At 42.3% G+C, this 19,291-nt stretch overlaps 1 protein-coding gene across 6 annotated transcripts in view; it reads right to left on the reverse strand.

Moving 5' to 3' along the window:
- UBR5 (ubiquitin protein ligase E3 component n-recognin 5) overlaps positions 1-4,295 on the reverse strand; it is a 135,297-nt gene extending 131,002 nt beyond the window's left edge. For all 6 annotated transcript variants that reach the window (XM_077846828.1, XM_077846827.1, XM_077846825.1 and 3 more), the window contains exon 1: positions 4,142-4,295. In XM_077846828.1, the coding sequence (XP_077702954.1) occupies positions 4,142-4,203 (62 nt within the window). In that variant the 5' untranslated portion in view covers positions 4,204-4,295. The remainder of the gene's footprint in view (positions 1-4,141) is intronic.
- Between the last annotated feature and the right edge of the window lie 14,996 nt (positions 4,296-19,291).

Raw genomic sequence — 19,291 nt, forward strand, 5'->3', positions numbered from 1 at the left:
ACTGATCTAAGACTAAGAGTCTGGATTTTGCACTCAATGGTAAGGATATTCTAGAGCAACGTCTTTGATTTCCTGCATCTTGATTTGAAAATCAGACAACACATAAAAGCAGTTATATTAACCACCTCTTCATATTTTCCACATTATAATATTTGTGTTTTCCTACCCACTATCTCCATTGTTACCTACCAACCTTGAGATAGGTACTATGCCTGATTTAGAGACTGAGGTGGGGAGGAGCAGAGGAGAGACAAGGGAGTAAGGCTCTAAGTGGTTCATGACTCGCCTACCAGCACACAGTTAATAAACAGCAGGACCGAGACAAGCCCAGATTTAGAAATTCCAAATCTCTAACTCCTCTCTATATTATCTTACCTGGTAGCCCTACAGCACCTAAAGGGAAGCTCCTTAGAGAAAAACCCTTTTGATATGACAATCTCAGCACAGACTATTTGATTGCACAACACTTTAAAAGTAAAGCTCACAGGAATATTCCACATAAAGACAAACAATGAGAACTGGTTCCTATTGTAACCAACCTGCACCTGAAGGAATAATTCAGGACAGGAACAAGTCACGGCATACCCACATCACCTTAAAAAGGCCTCTCCTAGGCCAGTTCTAGGAAAGGGTTAAGAGGGTCAGCCTCAGGACAAAAGACCTAAGTTGAAGGAGCAGTTGGGGGGAAGGGGAAATCAGAACTCTAATAAGACAGGTGGCCACTCTAAAGGCTGTGAAACCTCAAAAAGCAGGACTACCTCAGAATACAAGCCATGTGGAATAGCAGAAAGAGACCTAAACTTGGGCGCGGGGAGGGGAGGGGGGACCCCTAACGTGGACCCCATTTATCAGTCCACCCCTGGATAAATTCCACATATCTCTGGGCCTTGTTTTCTCAGCTCATTAGTGAAAAGGCCCAACTACTAGACTTCTTTGGCACTTTCCAACTCTTCCCTCAATCCACAGCAGAACCATGTTCTTGGTATCCTTTTCCTGTTGCTCTGAGACAATGATTCAAGCAGGAGCATAGTACTAACTCAAGAAATTCACTAGAAAGAAAATCAGAATGTCACCAAAGTATCTGAGAGCAGGGATGGTTTCAATTCAATAAATTCAACAGCGAATATTTGCATAGGGCCAGCCACTCAGCAACAGGGACCTTATAATCATTCTGGGAAGCCACAATCATCACTGTAGGCTCTCTGAATTCCTCTCTTTGCCCAAGCTACCCCCACCCGTATGCATCAACTGTATTCATTATTGGGGCTCCCAGGGCAATGATTTAGGATTTTAACCCAATATACAAAGACTATTACAGAATTAGCAAGTTTAAAAACACACACACACAAAAATTTTTTTATGCTAAGTACATTTTAGATATTTGTGACATCACACCACTACACTGAACAAAATAAACTGACTTTTAACAGGATGTGACTATTTTAAAAAGAAAACTTATTTGCAGAAGAAAATACTTTTTTAAGGCCTCTTAAGTTTTCTTTTACTCGCCAATTTATACCATACTGCCTGTCCAATCTTACTGCTTTTCATGTAAAGAATAAAGTCTACTTATTTATACCATTTTTCATCCGAAAACATCATTTATCATTTCATTTCTGGCACAGACACATTTCTTATATAAAAGTCAAGTTATAGTTTATAGTTTCTATTACCAAAACTTACTAAATCTTGGTAGTTTGTTTTTTTTTTTAATGTGAAGATGAAAATATTCTGGACTTTTTGTTCTGGTTAAGGAGCTCCAGAAGCCAGTCTGTTTTGTAAACAGATATTTGTCAAGCAAGGCAGCAATAGGTTGATCCTATTACTCTGCAAGGAGGTATGCAAAGAGGATCTTTCCCTTTGAAGGGGAGACACAGAATAGTTCCACTGTAAGTCAGCTACATCAAAACAGGGTGCATGACTATCTCAATGCTGTCCTCACAAATCTCAACAGACCATTCTTTATGCTACCAGCTTAACTACAGGTCCCCAAAATTTGACCTACAGCACTATTTTCTCAAATATCTGCCACCTCGATGCACACGTTTTATAATCTGAATCAAACTCACTTCTAGTTCATAAAAACTCAAAATGGTCTAAATATTCTTAGTATTGTATACTGCCCCTGTGGGATTCAAAAACAAAACTGATTACTTGTTTACACTAGGAATTAAAGAAAAGGTAGCTTAAAAAAAGATACATTACTTGTAAATTTCTCAGACAAGCTAAAGTAAAAGCAATGTACAAAAATGAATCAAAATGCCCAAGACAAAATAGGTTTTGGCATAGTCAACTGAGTAAGCCAGTCAGGATTCTTGGTATCAAGCAGGACTAATACAGAAAGCATGGCCTACCCTCTCTCCTGACTGGTGCAATGTCCTAAATTACAAGACAAGTTACACTACAAGCCCTACCAACTTGGTTCTATGAATGACAGTAGAGCTATCCTCACTAATAGCCCGGTTCCAAAATTTACCCAAAAAATCTTTTAAGTCTTAAAGATCTCTATCTCTAATGAAGTGAAATCAGAATTAGGATTACATAACAAAGAAAATAAATGACAAAATTTATTTCAGTATTTTCAGCAAGTATTTCGAAAGTTTCACGAACAGCCAACAATTTGGCTACAGCAAAGATTAGACAAATCTGAACCAGTGCCACAAACTAAGCCCCCAGCTTTCGGACTGAGAAGCTCTCCGCCCCACCTGAGGCGGATAGATACTCGGAGACCGAGGCCAGTGTCTAAGCCGAAAGTTAGGCCTCTTCCTCCCTCCGGGAAGCGCATGACAAACAACGTCATGCAACTTATGTCACCCGGTCACTTAGCAAAAATCCTATCTAACTTCTAAACTTGGGTCCAGATGGCCATTTATACTCAAAAGAAATAGAAAGCAGCTAGATCATTGTGGGGGAGGAAGGCTTAAAATGCCCCACTTTCTGGCCCCTTTAAATATTCAGCCCATCATTAGATCGGAGTCCTAAATTCTAAGACTTACTTTAATGGAGGCCTCCCTCAACCTTCTCCATGTCTGTTTTGCAACAGTGAAGGAACTTTTCCTGCTTTATCTTAGTTCCCTGAGAGCATGCGGCCCTGCAATTCAATATCCTAAACTGGCAGGAACAGTGGAGGAGGCAAAGGGAGGAATCCACAGCCAAAATAGCCTTCTTATTAAAGACAAAAAAAAAAAAAATCATAATTCCTCCTCCGCCCATAGCAAACCCATCCCAGAAATTTACAGCTTGTTAAGAAAGCAGCATTGCGAACTGCAAACGTAAGAGTTTTCCTTTGACTCTACGCACGGTTTTCAGCTGTCAAATTACAACTCAGGAAAACACTATCATTAGAATAAAAAAGGAAACAAAAAAGCTCGCACCATAGGAGCTGGGAGAAGGAGCTCACCAGCCCCATTACGGAAGAAGGAGAGCAAAGGGAATCCAATCCATTTCCCCACCCCCGCCTGAATTCATCCCCTCCCCGGGCAGGCAAACCTCACTGCAGGAGCTCAAATTTAATAATAATAACAATAATCATGGCGCTTCCATACCCCCCCCGCCCCGACGCGATCTGCCGGGAATCAGCCTCCCCCTCCCCTGGCATCTCCAGACTTGGCAGGTCCAGACTATCCCACCGGACACAGCTCCCGGGGGCCCGGGCGAGCCCGGTCTACCCCCGTGCCCCTCGCCCCGCTTCTCTTCTTCCCTCTCTTTTTACCTCCACCATCCCCCATCCGCATTGTCTGTCTCAATTCAACTTTGACTAATATGGATTCCTCGGGCCTGGGCCGGGCGGTAATTACAGCCCGCCCCCCCCCGCCGGGAGCCCGATCCCCCCCCGCAATCATCTCCGCCGAGTTCAACGCGGCTCCTCGGAGGGAGACGGGGCGGGGAGGGGGGAGGAGGAGGTTGCAGCGCGCCTTCCCGTCTACACCGCGGGCACCGTCTCCACCGCGCTCCCCCCGCGGCCCCGGACCCCCGGGACCAGAAGTTTGCCCCGGAAGGGGCCTAGCCGGGGGCGGTGAGGCCCCCCCGCGCCCGCCGGCCGGCGCGTAAACACGGGCGCCCGCCCCGGCGCGGCCTCGTGGGGGAGGGGAGGGCGGGGAGGCGCCCCTCCCCCCGCCCGCCAGCCCGCCGGCCCTATTACCTGTCATTGAGCTGGTCCTCGGTGCCCGGCAGCGGGTGAACCACGAAATGGATGGACGTCATGGTGCTTCCTTCTCGTCCTCCTCCCGAGGACGGCCCCCTCCCGCTCTCGCCCACCCCCTCCGAGCCCCCTTCCCCTCCCCAAAACCCACTGCCGCCGCCGCCGCCGCCTCCCAGTCCCCAATGGAGGGAAGCGAATGCGCAGGGGCCGCCGCCGCCTCCCTGCCGGGCGTGTGTCCGCGGCCCGGCGGTCCGGCGGGGCGGGCAGGGGCGGATCAACACGCCACCCGCTCCCCGGCGACAGCGCGCGGGAGTGCGAGGCCGGCGGCCGGGACTCGGGGCGCGCCGCCGCCAGCGGCGGCCGGGCGTCGGGAGCGGGGGCGCTGGGGAGGGCGGAGAGGGGCGGGCTGCGGGCTGCGGGGACGGTGTGGTCCCGGCGGCGGACGGGGTCCGGACTAGGGAGGTGGGGAGGGAGATGAGCCCGCACCGCGCGTCACTGGCGAGAAGCCGCCGCCGCCGCCAGCACCGCCGCCGCCATCTTCACTTCTGCCCCAGTTTCTCCGTCTCGCAGGCTCCGCTCCCGAGCGGCGGGGGAGGGGCGAACGGGAGGAGGAGGAGGAGGGAGGAGACCGGCGGGCGGGGGCTCGGCTGCGAGGGGGCGGGGCTCCGGGAAACGGGCGCTAAGGCCCTTTCGATTGGGCGGCTCAACGTCGTCGGGCCACGGCGCTGTAAGGCGCGCGCCGATTGGTCGGTGCGGCCCCGAGCCCAGCCCCCCGGGGGGTGGGAGCGCTCCCGAGTGAGTGTTCCGGAGAGCACGTGTTAGGGAAGGAGGCGGCGCGGGGGAGCCCGCCGGGGCGGGGAAGGGGTCTGCGAGGGCGGCTGAGTGTGTGTCCCCGGGGACGTGGGAAGGAACGGGGGCTCTGCGCTCCTCGCTCTGATTTCCCTGGGGCGGTCCTAATCATCCTGCGGATCTTTAGGGGTTTTTTGTTGTTGTATCTCGCCCTTCATCCGCAGTTATATTTAAAGTGGAAGTGCAAAATCACTTAAGGGGCAAGGAATACACAGCCTTTTATTGGAGAAGTGAGGTAGTTATGTAAGGACCTTTCCAGAAGGTCCTATCGCAGGATCCGAAAGCTGACTTTGCAGCAACTTCTTTTATCACCCCAGTCTCCCCAGTGTTCCCGGCAACACGTCACATACCTGCACAAAGACAAAATGTGGAAATTTCCGCTAATTTCCTGCTTTAAATGATTCATGGGGTTTTTTTAACTACTTTGAAATGAAAGATGATATATCTCTTCTACAAAGGCGTTCTTCAACTCATGGTCAGTGGGATCAAACCGGCAATTTCTTGAATGGATCTTTTTTCTAAGGAATTCCTTTTTTTTCTAGAGAACCAGTTCATAGCTTTCTTCTCAAAGGCTTCCATGGCTCCTTCAAAAAAATCAAGTACCCCTTTCAAAGCAAAGAGTGAAAATTAAGCTGCTTCTCCAGTTTGTGTGGATGTTTGTTAAATCAGAAGTCCTGGGAAACGTTCTTAATGTTAAATATCGCTTTTCTTCTGTTAATGCATTACATATGCACACACATCTTTGCTTAGGAAGTTCTTTTGGGCAAAATATATGAACATTTATTTATAAATCAGGATGAAGCAGGTACCCCCTTGAGACAGATAATGGAACAGTTTTGTAGGTCGCCAGCTCCAAAATTGGCCCAGATTAGTTTAGACTAAAAAGTGATTTCAAGGCTGGTATTTAGTCCTCGCAAGCCATAGGGAAACAGGGTAGACCAATGGACACTGCTAGCTTTAGAGTCAGACAGAACTGGATTTCTGTCCTGTTTCTGCTACTTAACTATGTGACCTTGATTAAATTATTTAGCCTATCATAGTATCTTTTCTCTCATTTGTGAAATATTTCATAGTTACAGATCTACATAGGGCAAAGTGAGGTCTAAATAAGATAATGTTTGTCAAGTACCTGGAGCAGTTCATAACACTTGGTAGGCTCAGCAAATGGGAACTTTTATGTGTCAACAGTGCTCACTACGTACCACTTTATATACTTATTTATTTTAATACTCAAATTACACAATGGAGTAATTAATATTATCCCCATTGTGTAGATGAGAACACTGAGGTTCAAACACTTCAGGTAAGTGTTGAAGCTGAGACTGAAACCCAGGTCATCTCACTCCATTGCTCTTACCACTATACCACAGCTGCCATCTAGTTAATAATTTAAAAGGAACAGATTATTCAAAGCCCTAGGAAAAATGTGATATGATGAATGCAATAAGAGTGCTATGGAAGTTAACAGAGGAAGTGATTCAAGCCAAGACAATTAAGAAAGTCATTTAAGCTGAGATTTCAAGAATGTTCAGAGCAAATAGAATATCTAGCTTAAACTTAAGCATTTTATATTTGCCCCCTGAACAAACCCCACAATACATCCATATATTGCTTCTTTCTTCCAAAACTGTCTTTCTTCATCGTTTTCGGCCTTGTTTCCTTGATTAATCCACCCCTAGTTGCCAAGTTCTGAGACTCTCCTGGTTAAAGGCCCATCTTCTCACTCTAGGCAGCCCTTTTGAACTGCACATTTAGTCTTTGATGACCATCTTGGAATTGCAGACTTTTTGTTGTCCCAGGCTGGCTTGTTAAGGAGAATTTTCCTTTTCCAGACCCCCAATACTTGGGTGGATCATACTCTGCACAGAGAAAAACCAGAATAAAGGCACAGAGTTGTGCAAGCCCACCACACAGACAGGGCAGGAGATACAGAATGGAGATAAGCAGGGTTCAAGCAGAACCTCTTTGAAGTAGCCAAGTACAATATAAGCCTAGAAAAGAAGACTGGGGGAGGGAGGGCTCTTTTTGGACTAATTCTCCCTTTGAAAACAAAGGAATGGAGAAATGAGAAAGGAAAGAGGAAAAGCTGCATAAAAGATGGCCTAATGCATGTTTTAACACTGTGGGCAACTGGAATGCAATCCCACTGGGGACCATCTGAGAGACTGTGAGGGGACACATCTCAAAATTATCTCACTTAGTGGGGAGGAAGCTGGAAGTATTTATCCATCAACTCCATCCCTCAATGGTTGAGGATTGTTCCTGGGTTAACTTCCTGACACTTTATACTTTCCCCACTTGTGGGGAAAGCATACTCCAAAGGCCAAAGAATGAAAGAAAAATAAAGACATTCCCAAAAAAAGGAAAGAGAAAGAAAAAGAAATGTGAGATATTTTTGACAGTCAACTCATATTAAAGGGTATTCTTTAAGCAAAAAGAAAATGATCCCCCAATGTAAGCTCAGAGAGGCACAAAGGTATGAAGAACGAAAGGGAAGAAAATATGTAGGCATATAAATGTTGACTGAGTAAAACAATGGGGCTTAAAAATCCAAAATATGCCAAATGCTGACAAAAATGTAGAGCAACAAGAATGGGAATGAAAACTGGTATGGCCACTTTAGAAGATAGTTTGGTGGTTTCTTACAAAGTAACATACTCTTAACATATGATCCAGTAATCACACTCTTGATATCTACTCAAAGGACTTGAAAATTTATGTCCATGCAAAAATCTGCACACAGGTGATTATAGCTTTACTCATAATTGCCAAGACCTATAAGCAACCAAGATGTCTTTTAGTAGGTGAATGCATAGGTAAACTGTAATGTATCTGCACAATGGGATATTATTCAGCACTAAAAAGAAATGAGCTATCGAGCATGAATAGATATGGAGGAATATTAAATGCACATTACTAAGTGAAAGAAGCCAACCTGAAAGGCTACATTACTCTATGATTCCAACTATATGACATTCTGTAAAAGGCAAAACTGTGGAGACAGTAAAAAGACCAGTGGTTGCCAGAGGTTAGTAGAGAGAGGGATGGATTGGTAAAGCACAAAAAATTTCTAAGGTACTAAAGCTATTCTGTATGATACTCTAATGATGGATACATTTCATTTTAAATTTCTCTAAACCTATGGAATCTACAACACCTGGAGTGAATCCTAATATACACTATGGGTGATAATGTTGTGTCAGTGTAGACTCATCAGTTTTGACAAACAGACTACTCTGTTAAGGGATGTTGATAAGGGACAAGGCTATACATGTGTAGAGGCAGGGAATCTAGGGGAAGTTCTGTACCATCCTCTCAATTTTGCTGTAACCTAAAAGTGCTCTGAAAAATAAAGTCTATTAAAAAATCTTAAACAATATTAGCCAAACAAATTCAACAGAATATAGCAAGAATAGTAGACCATAAAAAAATTGGATAGTTTGACACAGAAATCAACAAATGTAATTAATCATATTGACAGAAAGAATAAATAAATCATTTCAAAGGAGTAAGAAAAAGAATATTACAATGTTCTACAACTATTCATGAAGAAAATTCCTCAATAAACTATGACTAGAAAGAGACTTCTTTGGGACGCGTGGGTGGCTCAGAGGTTGAGTGTCTGCCTTGGCTCAGGGAGTGATCCTGGAGTTCCAGGATCAAGTCCCACAACAGGCTCCCTGCAGAGAGCCTGCTTCTCCCTCTGCCTGTGTCTCTGCCTTCTCTCTATGTCTCTCATGAATAAACAAATAAAATCTGAAAAAAAAAAAAAAAAAGAAACAAGAATGTCTGTTCTCACCACTCCTTTTCAACATCACACTAGGGTTCCAGCTAGTACAATAAGACAAGAAAAATAATTTTAAAGTATAGGGATTAATTTTCCAAAGCAATTGCCAAAGTCAGCAGAGGTACAGTCCTGGTAACCAGTGATTAACACCACCTATAGGGTCACCTGAAGACCAGAGTGACCAGGCAGGTAGAACTGGACTGGAAAGTGATAGTCATGTACTATAAGGACAACAGCATTTCTGGCAACTTCTACAGAATTAAGTGGAGGTACCAGGCTTTGGACTTCTTCCACAAGCACAAAAACACCAACTCATCCCACGGTCCCTACCATTTCCAGGTTTCTAAGCATATTCAGGTAGAATGTGCAATGCATGCTACCCCACAAGACCAAGCATTGCTAGGTCACTTTAGAGCACCTCAAGATGTTTGGCAAGAAAGAGGAAGTGATTATTTCTCCTCAAATTTGTGTGTCTGAAGGCCACATATAAGTTTGTCCACTTGAGGCACAGACTTATGAGGTTGGCCAGAAGTACCAGGCTTTGACAGCCACTCCGGATTAGAAGTAGAATGAGGCCACGATTTACTATAGGGAGGATTCACTCCAACAGGCCAAAGAGAATATGAGGAAGAACACCATCAAATGAACAGATGTCCTCAGGACTCAGACTCCTGATCTGAGCCCTATAAAAATTGCTCATCCCTCAAAAGATATGTGTAGGGATTAGATAGTAAGATATAAAAGCATCATTAGTTTCATAGGACATATTTTAATATATAAAAACTTAGAACTAATAAGCAAGTTTAGCAAAATAACCAGAAATAAGCTTAATGTCTAACAAAGATCAACTGTTTTTATATATTAAAACCTGACAAGAATTAGAAAATGAAATATTTAAAATACCATTTAAGATAATATAAAAACTAAAAATATCCAATATATAAGAACAAATTCAATAAAATATGTGTAAAACCTCTACACAGGGCAGCCCGGGTGTCTCAGCAGTTTAGCACCGCCTTCAGTTCAGGGCCTGATCCTGGAGACCAGAGATCAAGTCCCACGTCAAGGCTCTCTACATGGAGCCTGCTTCTCCCTCTGCCTGTATCTCTCCCTCTCTCTCTCTCTTTCTCTCTCTCATGAATAGATAGATAAAATCTAAAAAAAAAAAAAAAAAAAAAAAACCTCTACACAGATAACTTTCTTTTCTTTTTTTTTTTTTTTCTTTCAGATTTTATCTATTTATTTTTAGAGAGAGAGCAAGCAGGGGAGGGGCAGGGGCAGAGGGAGAGAGAGAATCCCAAGCAGACTCCACAGTGAGCACAGAGCCTGACATGGGGCTCAATCTCACAACCCCCAATCCTGACCTGAGCCAAAATCAAGAGTCTGATGCTTGGGGTGGCTTAGTCATTTAGGCATCTGCCTTGGCTCCGGTCATGATGTCAGGTTCCTGGGATTGCCCCATATCAGTTGCCCTGCTCAGTGTGGAGCCTGCTTCTCCTCCCTCTGTTGCTCTGCTGCTCCCCCTGCTTGTGTTCTCTATCTATCTATAAATAAATAAATAAATAAATAAATAAATAAATAAATAAATAAATAGTCTGATGTTTAACTGACTAAGTCGCCCAGGTGCCCCTACCTACACAGAAAGCTTTAAATTATTTTTGAGAGAAATCAAAGATGATCTAAATAAATGGGGGAATATATTATGATAAAGTTGTAAATTCTCCCTCATCTATAGATTTAGCATCATCTCAATCAAAGTTCTAACACTTCTTCTCCACTCCAGTGGAAATGTATAGGAGAGACAAAGAGATCAATGAAATAATAAACAGCTCAGACACAGACCAAAGGATAATAAACACATGACTTTAATACCATAGGCATTTCAGGGCAGTTGGGAAAGAAAGGTGTTTGCAATAAGTTGTGCCAGGATGACTGGATATCATTATTTTAAGAAATTAAACTTAACCCCTACCCACATCATACACAAAAATCCAAGTAGATTGTAAATCTGAATGTATCAGACAAATAAGAAGGGCACCTTGGTGTCTCAGCCAGTTAAGCAACTGACTCTTGATCTCCCTTAGGTCTTGATCTCAGAGTCATGAGCGCAAGCCCACATTGGGCTCCATGTTGGGCTTCACACTGGGTGTGGAGCCTACTTAAAATAATAAAAATATCAATAAATAAATGCCAAATAATAAAATCTCTAAGAATATAAACGGATATGTATATGACCTTAGGATAGGGGAAGACTTCCTAAACTGAACATATAAGCTCTAATCATAGAGAGAAAAGATCATTATTTTAGACTATATTATAAATAAGAATTTCTGCTCATCAAAATGACAACACTAAGAGATTGAAAAAATTAGCCACAAAATGAAAGAAGATATCTGCAACATATATTACTGACAAAGGACTCACATCTAGAATATATTTTAAAATTCCTAGAAATTACATAGTAAAATAAAAGAGAACCAAATTTTTTTAATGGACAAAAGACTAGAATAGGCATTCCTCCAAAGAAATACACAAATGAGCAATAAACATAAGAAAAGGTGCTCAACCTCATTAGTCATCAAGGAAAAGCAAATTAAAACCACAATGAAATACTATTAAACACCCTCCAGGATGGCTGTAATCAAACAAACTGACAATAAAAAGTATTGGTGAGGGAGAACATGGAACAAGGACTCTTATTTACAGCTGGTTAGAGCTTAAACCGATAATAATCACCTTGGAAAACAGGCTGTCATTCTCTGTAAGGGTGAAACATACAGGTGACTAACAATTCCACTCCAGAGTATATATTCCACTCAATACATGTGCATGCACAATGCACCAAGAGACAAGAAAAATCATGTTCATAACATCACTATTTATAAAAGCTGCAAACAGTTAACAATTCCGATGACCATCAAAAATAGATTATGGTATGTTCATGCAAAATAATACCATACAGCAATAAATATGAATGAGCTACAGTTACTTGCAAAACTTGAATGAATCCCAAAAAGATAATGTTGAGTAAAAGCCAGTTCTGTTGATATGAGCTTCAAAAATCAGCAAAGTGAAACTATGGTATACAGCAAAGTAAACTATACTAAACTAAACTATGTTTAGGTAACAAAACTAATAAGAAAAGCAAACAAGAGTTTACCTTAACCAGTAGCAGGCACTTCATGGGGAAGGGAGGATAATGATTGGGAAGCTGCATAAGGGGACCTTCTGGAATGCTAATCGTATTCTATTTGCTGACTTGGATATTGGTTACAGGATATTCATTTTATGGTAATCTGTTTAGCTATACATTTTTATTTTGTGTACTTTTCTATATGTGCTACTTTTCACTATAGAAAAAGATTTTATAAAAGGAAAGATGGCTCAGGGTACACGGGTGGCTCAGTCAGTTAAGTATCCAACTGTTGATTTGGTCTCAGGTCATGATATCAGAGTCCTGAGATTGACCCCTACATCAGGATCCACTTTGGGCATGGAGCCTGCCTAAGATTTTCTCTCTCCCTCTGCCCCTACCTCTCTCCCCAGCTCTCTCTCTCTTTCTCTCTCAAAAATAAAATTAAAAAAAAAATTTAAAAATTAGAAAAAGAAAAAAATGGCTCTACCTCAAACCAAATATAAATTTTTATTATTTTTAAATCTTATATAATTATTTATTTATTTTTAAATAAGCTCTATGCCCTATGTGGGGCTTGAACCCATGACCCTGAGATCAACAGTGAACTCACGACTCAAGAGCTGCATGCTCTACTGACTAAGCCAGCCAGGCACACCCACTATATAAAAATACTAACTCAAAATGAATCATAGACCTAAATGTAAGAGCTAAAGCCTTAAGAGTCTTGAAAGAAAATATAGGAGCAAATCTTTGTAGCCTTAGATAAAGTGATTATTTCTTGGGACAAAAACACAATTTTTAAAAGTAGATAAGTTGGGGGCAACCCCAGTGGCCCAGCGGTTTAGCACCGCCTTCAGCCCAGGGTGTGATCCTGGAGACCCGGTATCAAGTCCCACATCAGGCTCCCTCTGCTTCTTCCTCTGCCTATCTCTCTCTCTCTCTCTGTCATGAATAAATAAATAAAATCTTTAAAAATTTTAAAAAAAAGTAGCTAAGTTGGACTTCATCAAAATGTAACACTTTTTGTGCTTCAAAGAACACCAGCAAGAAAGTATGAAGGCAATCCGCAGAATGGAAGATAGTGTTTGCAAATCATATATCTGATACTGAGACCAGCCTCTAGAATATATAAAAAACCTTTATAACTAAACAATCAAAGACAAAAATCCAATTTAGAAATGGGTGAAGGGGGGCAGCCCCGGTGGCCCAGCGGTTTAGCGCCACCTTCAGCCTGGGGTGTGATCTTGGAGACCCTGGATCAAGTCCCATGTCAGGCTCCCTGCATGGAGCCTGCTTCTCCCTCTGCCTGTGTCTCTGCCTCTCTCTCTTCCTGTCTGTCATGAATAAATAAATAAAATTTAAAAAATGAAAAGAAATGGGTGAAGGGGGCAGGAAGGGCTGATGATGAGCTAATGTTTATGAAAGAAGATGGATAAGAAAGGGTAAAGTACTGGTTTCTGAAGGTGTAGAAATGTTAACAAGCTGCAGAGAAAAGGCAGAGTGTTTTACTCCTGATTGCTCCATCGAAGAGCTCAGGTTGAAATATATAGGAATATATAGGAAAATTGAAAATGAACAATTAAAGCTCAGATTAGGAGACAAAGACTATCCAAGAGCACTGAATTGTCTTAAATGAAGTCAAGCTTCCAGAACCAGATAAACCATACACCACACTGCCAAATAAAAGTTTTAAAATCCTGAGAGAAAAAATAGGCAAAGGACTTGAGTAACATTTCTCCAAAGAATATATACAAGTGACCAATAAGCACATGAAAAGATGCTCAACATCTTTAGCCATTAGGGGGATTCAAATCAAACCCAAAATGAGATAGCACTTCTCATCTACTGGGATAGCAAAAATAAAAAATACAGACAATAGGGAACACTGGAGAGGATGGCAAGAAATTGAAACCCTCATACACTGTTGATGGGATTGCAAAATGGAGCAGCCACTTTGGAAAACAGTTTGACAGTTGTGACAGTTTTGACAGTTACTCAAAAAGTCAAAGTAGTAGTCATAAGACTACTCCTAGGTATATACCCAAAAGAACTGAAAACTTATGTCCTCATAAAAACTTGTACACAAATGTTCATAGCACCATTATTCCTAACTGAGAAAAACGTGGAAACAACTTAAATGTCTATCACTGATAATTGGATAAATTCAATGTGGTATATCATTACGATGGAATATTATTTACCATAAAAAGGAACGGAAGACTGATGATGTATGCCACAGCATGAATGAACCTTGGAAACATTATAGTAAGTTGAAGAGGGCAGACACAAAAGACCAAATACAGTACATTTCTATTCATATAATGCGTCCAAAAGAGGCAAATCTATAAAGATGAGAAATAGATTAGTGATTGCCAGGGGCTGGGAGGACTAAAGGGAAAGTGACAGCTAATGGACATGGGGTTATTGGGAGCGGGGGGTGAAAATGTTTTGGAATTAGTGGTGATGGTTGTGCAGCTCTGTGAAATACTAAAAACCACTTACTTCACACTTTAAAAGGGTTACTTTTAAGATATGTTAATTATATCTTAATAAATTAATCATTCAAAAAAAAAAAGGAAAGAAAAGTTGTTGTAAGACCGTATACTTCCACTAGCAGTACAGTGGGTTCAGGTTAATATATATAATTTTTGGTTAAGTATGCTAGCTTCTACCTTCTCATTGCATTTTTTAAACGTCTCTATTATTCATCCAAAGAATGATTTCCTGAGTGACTGCTACATACCAAGCACTAAGCATTGTGGATAGATGCGATGAGATGGGCAAGGTCTCTGCTCTCAGTGGGCTTACAATCCTGTAGTAAGGGCTGAGAGAAAAGGGGTTACAGATACTTTAGCAAGAGGTAAGTCACTTGCCCGAAGTCACACAGTAAGTAAAGGAGTCATCGAAGAAAGCAAGGTAAAGTCCAATAGAACCCCAGTGGTCTTTATGAACACAAAACCCTTATTTCACAGAGGAATCTAAGGCTCAGAGAGGCTAAACCTGGCTTGTCACACACTATCACAAATAAACAAGCATCTTGAATTGGGGAGCCCAAGGAGACCCTCAAAAACTCTCAAGGTCAATCCATGTACGACCTCTTTCAGCTAACCTAATGGGCCTTGGCAGCTTGAGATGGCCCTCAGACATGGAAAAGCCCTCCACATGCATTCAACAATTGATCATTACTGTTTGTTAGACATTGTGCCATGCACTAGGAACCCAGCAGTGAGCAAGACAGATGCAGTCCTCTCCGCATGACTCCATGGAGCCTGGTGGTACCCAAGTGCAGGCAGACAGCTGTTTCAGTGGCTATGTAAGAGGCAGCTTGGGAGGCAAAGATATCTAAGGTTTCTGGGCCCCTCCTCACCATTATGATTCCATTGGTCTGGAGTGGGCCTTGGAATCTGTATGTTTAACCCTCTCCAAAAGCCACTCTGATGAGCTTTGGGAACCACTCACCTAGTACACCCCATAACTTAGTTTTTGGAGCTCAGTGAGACCTGGAAAGACTCACCCAACCTCACAGCTGGATAAAATCTGTTTAATGCCCAAACCCTAGAGCATTTATTCATCATTAAACAAATATTGAGCACCTACAATTGTTAGAAGCTAGGAATACAGTAAAGAGAAGACAGTACCTTTCTTACTCTCGTGGGGCTTACATTTGGTGGGAGACACAGGGAAAGCCAAGAAAGAAAGAAAAAAGGTAATTGAAACTCTAATACTGGGAAGTACTACAAAGTGGGACTAAGTGAGTACCAATTCAGTGGAAGAAAATACATTAGGGTGAACCATATAAAATTGTCAGTATTTGACCACTTTTGATCTACAGAAACAATTACATGTGGTTCAGCTTTTTAAATAGGAGTTAGAAGGCGGTTGAGTCCTCCCCTCCCCCCCCAAAAAAGGAAGGTGGTCTCACAAGATGGATATAATTTGAACACAAAAATGACAGATAAAAGCCTAGGGGAAGGGTTTTGTTAGAGGAGTCTCTAAGGAGAAATTGCAGAAAGAAGGGACATTCATTCTAGATATATATAGAACACTGGGTAGAAGCAGCACAGTCATAAAAGAAGTGTAATACACAATTCCTATTCTTAACAAAGTTGCTTACACTTTGATTCAAAACATCATCAATAAAAACCACAAATAAAAAAATCAAATACTCACTTCCACATAAAAATTCATGTTACACTCACTGCCACATGCATCCTGCCAAAAGCTGCCCATCCTCAGCCCTGGGTCCATATGCCACTTTGTTGGTAATGGTTTCCCTCATCTCCACTGTCACATGAGATTACTCCTCCCTCTCCTGAACCTCCAAGTTTCACTCTTCACACTTCTTCTCTCACCATCTACTGTCTCACCTACTCTGTCGGCTTAACTCCCTTCTATATGCAGTGCGCTCCCTTATGGAAATGACTATATCATGTTCCCCTGGGTTTTCTGCCAGTGAGTAACTGTCACCAGTATTGCCTCAATAGGTTAAAAAAGTATATATATATATATTCATATTCATGCATGCATGAATGACAACCATCTCCAAATTTTGTTTTGTATTTAACGTTATGAAAGTCTGTCATAAATTGTCCCAAGTAACCAATGTAGGGATTAAAGTGCAGTTTAGGTGTGGGATTGAGCTACCTGCCCAAATAAAGTTCCTGTCCCCTAGGCCCCTTTAGGTGCCATCTCACAAAGATGAAGCTTTCAGTCTTAGGGGTCAACCCATGTTTGCTCAACATGATTAAACTGCATGACAGTGTCAAGCCCCCAAGCCAGGTCGGAAGAGGCAGTCTGGCCGAGTACATATTCAGGTCACAACAGCTCTGGCACTGGCTTTGGCTGGCCCCATTCTTCTATCGAATGTACAGAAAACTCCCATCTCCTGACCAAACAGATCCTTGTCCTGGTGGCCTGCAAGCCCTGTTTTCTGTGGAATGGCACACAGTGAGCTGCCTGCTTCACCTTTACTTGGAAATCATCAGGTTCCCTTTCATCTGCTTGTCTTTTGAGGAAATAACCCCTTTGGCTTTCCCTCATAAGCCCCATATTCCAGCCACTGAAGTTGCTACCAGGGCTATTTAAGTTGGACCCAGACTAGCCAAGTCTACATGATTCAGGAGCTGATTATCCCAGTTTGTGCAGTAGCCAGACCTTCTGCTTTTTTTCCCTCTCCACTTCTGCTATTTACATGTGAGGAAATTTCACTGCTCAGTAACATCTCGCTCAATGTCTGGGAAGAATACTAATACTTCCATTTGTTTAGTGCTTTGCAGTCTACAGAATGACATTACATATACAAACTTATTTTAGCCTCCTAGCAGTCCTGTGTGATAGATTTCATTATTCTCCTTTTCCAGCTAAGCAATGATAAATGACTTGTCTGTGTTCACACAGCCAGAAAGTACAGCAATTGGGTCTTGAACCCAGCTTCTAATTCTCTGTCCGATGTCGTTACCGTTAAACTCATCAAGCAATGCAAATTTCCCACTTTGTTATCCATTAAAAGTCATGGAAAGAGCTGAATGGGAGAGTGGTTTCCTGATACCACGAGGAGGAGCTTCCCACAGATTTAATTTTGACAGCCTGGCTGGCTGCACATCTACCTTGGCAGTGAGGCTATGGCATCCACCCTTGAGTAGCCCACAGCTTCAACAACCATATGGTCTTGACCCCAGATGGATACACTCTTTGAGAAGTGTGTATTTTCACATTTACCTCCACTCTGGAGTAATATGTGTATCCTATTGACATTCTGTCCACTGGATCACAGTGTACTAATCACTCAAACAAACAAACAGAAACCAATGTTTACATTGGGCTTGACAACTTTCAAAGCATTTCTCAACAACCCTCAGAGTTTTATACGGAAGAAAAGTAACAATATTAATATCCCCACTTTACAGATGAGAGGAAAAAGTCTCAGAGAGCAACCGTGAGCGACTTTCCAAGGTCACACAATTGAGGACTGGAAAGGGGGGAAGCATCTTCTGAGTCTAAATGTTATATTCTTTCCAGAAAGACTAGTTATTGACAATATCCATATATAATAGCAATACTTAACATGTGTATAGGGCTTTTAAAATTTTATTTTCACATATATTAGTTCATTTAATCTTCAACAACCCCTATAGGTAGACACTATTATTAATAATCCCAATATTGCTTTTAAATTCTCAGGTGTATTATTATTATACCCTTTCACCTTGGAGTCATAAATACAACTCCTGAGAACATTCATTTATTCATCCAACAGATGTTTTTGAGTACCTACGTGTAAGACCCTGCACTGGTTACTGTGGGGAGAGCCTATATGTTCTGCACTGTTACCAGGATTGGGGCATCATATTTATGATTAGCTGAGAAATGACAGGGGCAGAAAGACCAGCTCGTATTTTGTCAAAGGAAATGGGTGACTAGTTTTACAGAAGGGAAGTCACATGCCAGAGGGCAAAAAAGGCAGGCTTGCAAGTGGCACCAGATGCTTCAATTAGTGGCTGTTCCCACAGACTAGAAAATGGATTTTGTATGCACAGCCTAAAAAGAAAGCATGAGCCTAGCCTTGGTCTACAGGCCCTGTTCACACATAAAGATAGCAATCGTTATGAGTAATGTCATCATCAGATGCTGAGAATAATATTACAGGCCATGGTTATTGAATCAACAAATGATTCAAGGTTGGCTCTGGAGCCTTCCCTTGCTGGGGTTCAAGTGCTCATGGCCCCAGGCATTAGGAAAATCAGTGGTGTGTGATTTCAATGACTAAGAGAGGAAGAGGGCAAGACTACATGCTATCTTTTCTTCACTTTTTCCTTCTCCTCTCCTTAGTCTTTTCCTATAGCTACCTAAAGAAGATATAGAGGCTAAATTAGAAAGGGTAGACCAGACCTGGTGGCCTGGGGAGACTGGGGAGACCGTCATTTCCACTGGGGTGGAAATCAGGACTCTAGATTTGCCCTGATATTTTAAGCCACATGAGGGTAACTCACCACTGCTCCTGTTGTTCAATGCCATTCTAACTGCTTTCTCGAGATGCTGAAAACCAGCCAGGGGATGGGCTTGATTTTTGTCACCTGTCCCTGAAAAGTATAGCTAGGAAGGGCAAGCGGGGAACAGGAAAAGCATTTCCACCCCCAAGAAGACAATCTCCCAAAGTGGTGCCTTTTCACCATGATTTAGGTACTATTTTGACATGGAAAGTCATCAGAAGCAGTGAAAAATCAAGATTAGAAAAAAAATGAAAGGAAGGTAGCCCAAGAGTGAAATGCTTTTTGCGTTTGCCTTGTGGCCACACTCACTTCCACACCCTCCAGCTGGTGGGGCAGCCCCCCCTTCCCCATGTGGATCCTCTGAACTGTCCATAGTGCTCTGGGCCCAG

This window comes from Canis aureus, chromosome 14, assembly GCF_053574225.1.
Source record: "Canis aureus isolate CA01 chromosome 14, VMU_Caureus_v.1.0, whole genome shotgun sequence".
Taxonomy (NCBI): domain Eukaryota; kingdom Metazoa; phylum Chordata; class Mammalia; order Carnivora; family Canidae; genus Canis; species Canis aureus.